General features: G+C 44.2%; 1 protein-coding gene across 1 annotated transcript in view; it reads left to right on the forward strand.

Moving 5' to 3' along the window:
- Wdr27 (WD repeat domain 27) overlaps positions 1 to 6,171 on the forward strand; it is a 118,459-nt gene that overhangs the window by 25,812 nt on the left and 86,476 nt on the right. Inside the window, exons 2-3 of the mRNA XM_026787472.1 lie at positions 2,203 to 2,395; positions 5,086 to 5,227. Of these exons, the coding sequence (XP_026643273.1) occupies positions 2,203 to 2,395; positions 5,086 to 5,227 (335 nt within the window). The remainder of the gene's footprint in view (positions 1 to 2,202; positions 2,396 to 5,085; positions 5,228 to 6,171) is intronic.

The following is a 6,171-nucleotide window of genomic DNA, read 5'->3' on the forward strand; positions in this document are numbered from 1 at the left end:
ACTGAACTTCCTAATTACCCAGGTAACATTATTTCCCTTCTCAGATCTTCGATGGGGTTGAAGACTATATAAATGTAGTTACTTTCTCTCATGACTTGGCCAAGTTATTTATTATATATGACCTAAGCTAGTTAGAATAGGATATTTGTACTTATTGTATATAATTTCATAGTAGGTTTAGAATTCTTTTATTTAAACAAAAGGGGGAGGTGTTGCGGGAGGTTCTCCCACTCCTCCAGCCTATAGCCGCTGAGAAACCAGCCCATTGGGGCATGGTCTCTCTCCCTTTAAAAAAGTGGCCACTTCCCTCTCCTCTCTCTCTTCACTTCCTGCTCTGCCGGCGACTATACTCCCTTCCTGGTTGCGTAGAGGGCTGTTGTATGGGACGGAGATCTGTAAGTCTTTTCCCCTTTAAATAAATATCACCCTATTAATCATAATTCCAAACTGGTGTGGCATTGTTAGTGACTAACGCCTTCACTTCTCTCTTCCCTAGCAGCTATTAACTATAAATTACCCATAAATCCCGAGGAAGAGGTAGGGACTCGTGAACACCCTCCTCTACGACAGAATCTTGATAGGCTCAATTTCACATAGATAATCACAGATGCTGTGGATTCGCAAGAGGGCATTGGCCATGCCCCGCCCAGAAGACTGTTTCACAACATTCCACCTCTTTCTCTGGCTCTTACCCTCTTTCCTCTCCTCCTTGACATCCCTGAGCCTTGGAGGGAGTAATACAGATGTCTCTTAGTGACTGGTCATTCGACAGTCACTTGTATTTAGTCTCTGCAGTGACTGCTGCCTACTTTATAAGGAAGCTTCCCTGAGCACATCTGAGAGCAGCGTTAACCTGTGAGCAGAAACAGATACTTAGAAGGCAGTTCCCCAGGCCCAGCATGCCCATAAAACAAAACAGCAGCATTAGTTCCTATAGTCTTGGGCTGCAATATGTTATATTTTAAAATACATGAGCATAAATTAGAATCACCTGTAATGGGCACTGCAGGAACAGGGGCACATGATTTCATCAAACACAGACATGCAGCCAGCACACTTGTTAGAACATCTAATGCCCAGTTTTACAAGGTTTACTGTAAAGGCCCAGAAATCAGTTACTCTGTATTTTATTTAAATTCTACTATTTGTAGTTCTCAGCAAGAATGTTTGTTCTTAGAGACACTTTAACTTCCAATGACAAGGTTCTAAAGACTGGACTAGGACGTGATCAGCTCTGTTCATAGCAAGGTGTGGACATCATGATGACCAGAAACCACCTGCTTCAAAATTTGTTGGGTGTGCCGTCAATTACATCTGTGCTCACAGTGGGATGTGGGGAGGAGTGGCATCAAGGAATCTTCTAGCCTAGTGTCACATGTGTCTATCCAATAAAGTAAATAAAATATCTGAAGCATTTTTGTTAAAGTATGCTTGGTGATACTTAGCCACGAACCACAGATGATGTAGCCCATAGTAAACTAACTCTTACCAGAGAACTGAGATATTTAAGTGCATCCCAGGGCTGCTCTGAGGGTTCCTGGTTCTTACTGGAGTTCATCACCAACTCCACTTGTCTCAAATATAGTTTCCATTGCTGTGAAGAGACACCATGACCATGGCAGTTCTTATAAAGGAAAAACATTTAATTGGGGTGGCTTACAGCCTCAGAGGTTCAGTCCATCATCATCATGGTTCAGCATGGTGGCATGCAGGCAGACATGGTGCTGGAGAAGGACCTGAGAGCCTTATACCTTGACTGGCAGGCATCAGGAAGTAGTCTGTTCACTAGGCATGGCTTGAGCATATATGAGACCTCAAACCCCACCTCCACAGTGACACACTTCCTCCAACAAGGTCATACCTATTCCACAAAGCCACACCTCCTAATAGTGCCGCTCCCTGTGATCTTATGGGGAACAATTACATTTGAATTATCACACCACTTATGCAGGAGCCCTCCGTCAGGCCAGGTCACTGGGAGGTGGCTGTTCACCTTCCTGGTCCTGAAAGAGAAGGCCTGTGAAGTGGAGATCATGGGAAAGCAGTAGAGGTCATTCCTTGTTTATGGTTTCCTTTTCCATTTTGTTGGGGGGAGGTGGGGACGAGTGGGTAAGTGTGATATGTGTACTCATGCTAATATGATGACTTAACTAGACTTTCATGCTGACCTGCCCTCACCGTGCACTTGCTTTGTATTTTCAGACTGATCATGGACACAGTTCCAGAGATGCCCTCCACTGATGCCCACTCCAGTGATATAGTTGCAGAAAGATACCTGGTTGAGTCTAAGAAGTCCACAGCCCATGTTCCACTTGCTTGCAGCATGCAGTATTGTGCTTTTCCTTTAGATGGGAACCATCTCTGTGTGTGGAGCCCCAGGGACCCTTCTCACCAGGCAGGTCACAAACCAAGGGTGTTCTTGTGAGATCCAGGGTCATAGAGACCTTGCCTTGTCTCTTAATTTCTCCCATACTCTGGAAATGTTAGCAACCATGGAGTCGACTGTGAACTATGGCAGAGCGGTGTTGAGAAACAATCATTTTGTTAAGTTCTTATTTCTACAATACAAATGGGCTGGAATTAACTTACTTTTCTTTTTTGATTTTTTCAAGACAGGATTTCTCTGTGAGCTGTCCTAGAACTTATTCTGTAGACCATGTTGGCCTTGAACTCACAGAGATTTGCCTGCCTCTCCCTCCTGAGTGCTAGGATTAAATGTGTCTGCCATCCCTGCCTGATGGAATTGACTTTCTTTAAAAAGTCTTTAACGAATATGAATAAGAAAAAGCTCATCCTAACTCAAGGAAGCCTCCTCCATTCATACTCAGCTTGAGCTTTCTTGCTTTGCAGTGATGAATAAAATGTTTAGGAGAAAAGTGTCACCTGGGAAACCATGGCCAGGCCAGGTCTCTTCCCCTACCAAACGCAACGCCATCTTGACTTCTGGCAACGAGGCACAGTTCCCTCATGTTTTAACTTGATGGGAATGGAATTTCTCATTGTACATTCTGCTGTAGCATCTCTTTCCTTCACATGCCTTTAGAAAAGTCCAGTACCTCTTCATGTTCACGGCTTACACCAAATAGACCATTTCATCCAGTACTGTTGGTGGAAGTTTGCTTTCTTTTATTTGTTTGTTTACTTGTTTCTTGCTGTTTTCTGGGGGCACACATGGAAATGGTTGAGTTACAGGAGATGCACAGACTTAATAGATATTATTCAAGAGTTTCTCAAGTGACTACAAAGCTGTGTCTTTGCTGATGGTCAGGGCCACAGCTGATCACACTTGACCCTTTCATGTTAGCCCTGGTGGAATAGCAGTCCCCTGTTACACATTCTTTCATGCATTATGATGCCTACGAGCCAGAGTCTTACTGCATGATGAGTGGCCACTTAGATACACACTTTGCTGGGGTGTGTGTCCAGGGCCTTCCCCTTTTGCTGGATCTCTTGAATTTTTGTTTGTTTGTTTATTTTTCTGTTAGGTTATCTGTATTTTTCATGTTGGTGCGAAGAAGATATTTATAGATTGTTCAGGATGAACTTCCTTCTTCAGATAGGATTTATGTTTGCTTCTGGTAGCTTGCCATGATAAAGGCAGGAGTTTCTTTGCTTCTTGTATTTGGTCTTTTTTGGATTCCTATTCTAAGGCTGGATGTTGGCAGCATGATGCTCCTGTCCTAGTGTGTTGAATTTTAGCAGAAATTTGTTTATCCATCCTTATTTTTTTTCTTACATCTCCTACGTTAAGGCACTTAACTTGATTTCGGGATTTCTATTTAAGACCAGCACGACAGAATGAACAGTCTGTCCCTCCTCTTATATGGTATTTTGATATGTTCTTGAAAAGGATACATTTGATTATATTATATCTCAGTTCTTATGTCTTTTAATGTTTAATATCTAAGTTTCTCAACTGTGTTTTATAGAATGTCTGACCATCACTTTTGAGGGAGATTTTCTTTCTTTCTGGGAGTACTAGGATTCAGACCCAGGACCTCATGGATGGTAGGCAAATGCTCTACCTGGGCTACAACCCCAGCCCTTGGGATGATGTCATTGTAGGACAGGTGCCTACAGGTCCTGTGATCATTTTCTCATGTCTTCAAGAAAAGCCAGGGCTGGAGAGATGGCTCAGAGGTTAAGATCACTGGCTCTACAGGGCCTGAGTTCAGTTCCCAGCAACCATATGATGGCTCACAGCCATCTGTGATGAGACCTGGTGCCTTCCTTGCCAGCAGTACATTGTCTACTTAATAAATAAATCTTTTTTTTTTAAAGCCATTAAGTCTTGCATGTCTTCCGGTTTTCTTGTCTTTCTCACCGAGAATAGTGTGCCATTAGACAAGCCTGTGTTACCAGGAGTGGAGTGTTTCTTGTCCTGTCCAATAATACCCCTTATCCCAAATTGCTTATTGTCCACTTCTGTGCACTTGAACTTCCAAAGGACTGAAGCACCCTGACATCCTGGCCCCTCACCCCATCTTCCATTTGTACGCCTTTCCCTTTTCTTTTGACTATGGGGAGTTTGTTTGTCCCCTCTCTCTGTCTACAACAGATTTGCTAATTCTCTAGCCTACAAGTTCTGATTGCTAGTGTCTCTTCTGCACTCATACACACATGCATCCCAGTATCCCTCTGCTTGTACTTGAGTACTGGTTTCAGTGTCTTGGCACGTTTGCTGTCCAGTCTCCTTGTAAGTGTCTGCAGCAGTCTCAAGCCACACACCCTACATCCTTATTTGTTGTTGTAGCCAGGAGAGCCTCTGTATCCCTGCTGTCTAATGGTCCAAATGTGCTCATCCTCTGCCAGCTCCTCTCTTCTTAGCTGTCAGTAGAGCCAGCACCTCTTCTGCATTCATTGAGTACTCAGTACACATTTGTTAATGCATAGTAAGGAAGAGAAGCACAAGTCCCTGCCTCGTAACAATTCATGGTAACAACCAATAGTGATGTGGTTCACTTGATGGAAGAATCAGCATTGCATGCGGGGAGTTTTAATGAATTAAAAGCCAAGCCCAGGTTTGAAATTATATTGTTTCTCTATATATTTTCAATGTTATAATCAACCTATTTGGTTTTTAAGCTCCTCACCTTACAAGGACACCATCAGCTGATTACCGCTGTGGTTTTTGGAAATCAAACAGATCCACATCAACTCTGTTCTGCCTCCCAGGATTGTATTATAATGTGGAATGTGGACGCATGCCGAGAGAAGACACTCAAAGGTAAGCAGAGATGGGAAGCACAGCTCAGCAACATTCAGGTGGCGAGGTGCTGGTGACACATCCGCGTGTAGGGAGAGTGCTCACGGCTTTCCCAGTCAGACCACTGTCCTAGTCAGTCAGTCTGTCTGCAGCTCGACACGGTCTAGAGTCATCTGAGGGAAGCTCAGGTGAGGGAAAGGCCTCCATAAGATTGGTCTCTAGGCAGACATGAGGGCATTCTCTTGATGGGTGATTGGAATAGAAGGGCCCAGACCATAGTTGGTCATGTGATCCCAGGCAGGTGGCCCACGGGTATTAAAAAAAAATTGATCAAGCCATGAGAAACAAGTCAGTAATGAGTGTTCCATCATGGATTCTGCATCAGTTCCTATCTTGAGTTCCTGCCCTGACTTTCCTGGACAATGACCTGTGAGGTGTAAGATGAAATAAACCTTTCATCCATGTCCTTTTGGCCATCACATTTTATCATGGCAACAGAAGTCCTAATTAAGACACCTTCCATGGAGGACACCATGGTTTAATCCTAGCACCATGCAGGAGTGAATGGTTTCTATAAGTACACTTGTAACGTCAGGAGTAGGGCCTTTTACAGTCCCTTCAGTGCTACAGGTATCTAAATAAATGAACCTTGACACCAACCCCACTGACCTTTGCTGTGTGATATACAAATGCAGAGGCTTGTTGGTATTGCTATTTAGACCTCCAGGGATCCGTGGGCAGTTTGGTGTCTTACCTCATTCCTGTGTAGATAACCTCGGTGTTTGCTGTGTTTCATGTTGCAGACACAGTGGCGAAGGGGTAAGGCTTGCTCTCTGCGGGGACGTTTCCCACTTAGGACAGCATGCTTGTACACAGGCGACTTCTGCAGAACTGTGACTGCAGCTGAAGATGGGGGAGACTCAGCTGGGACTGGGGGGTAGACACGGAAGGACGTGGCCGCAGGG

Source organism: Microtus ochrogaster, linkage group LG9 (genome assembly GCF_000317375.1).
Source record: "Microtus ochrogaster isolate Prairie Vole_2 linkage group LG9, MicOch1.0, whole genome shotgun sequence".
NCBI lineage: Eukaryota > Metazoa > Chordata > Mammalia > Rodentia > Cricetidae > Microtus > Microtus ochrogaster.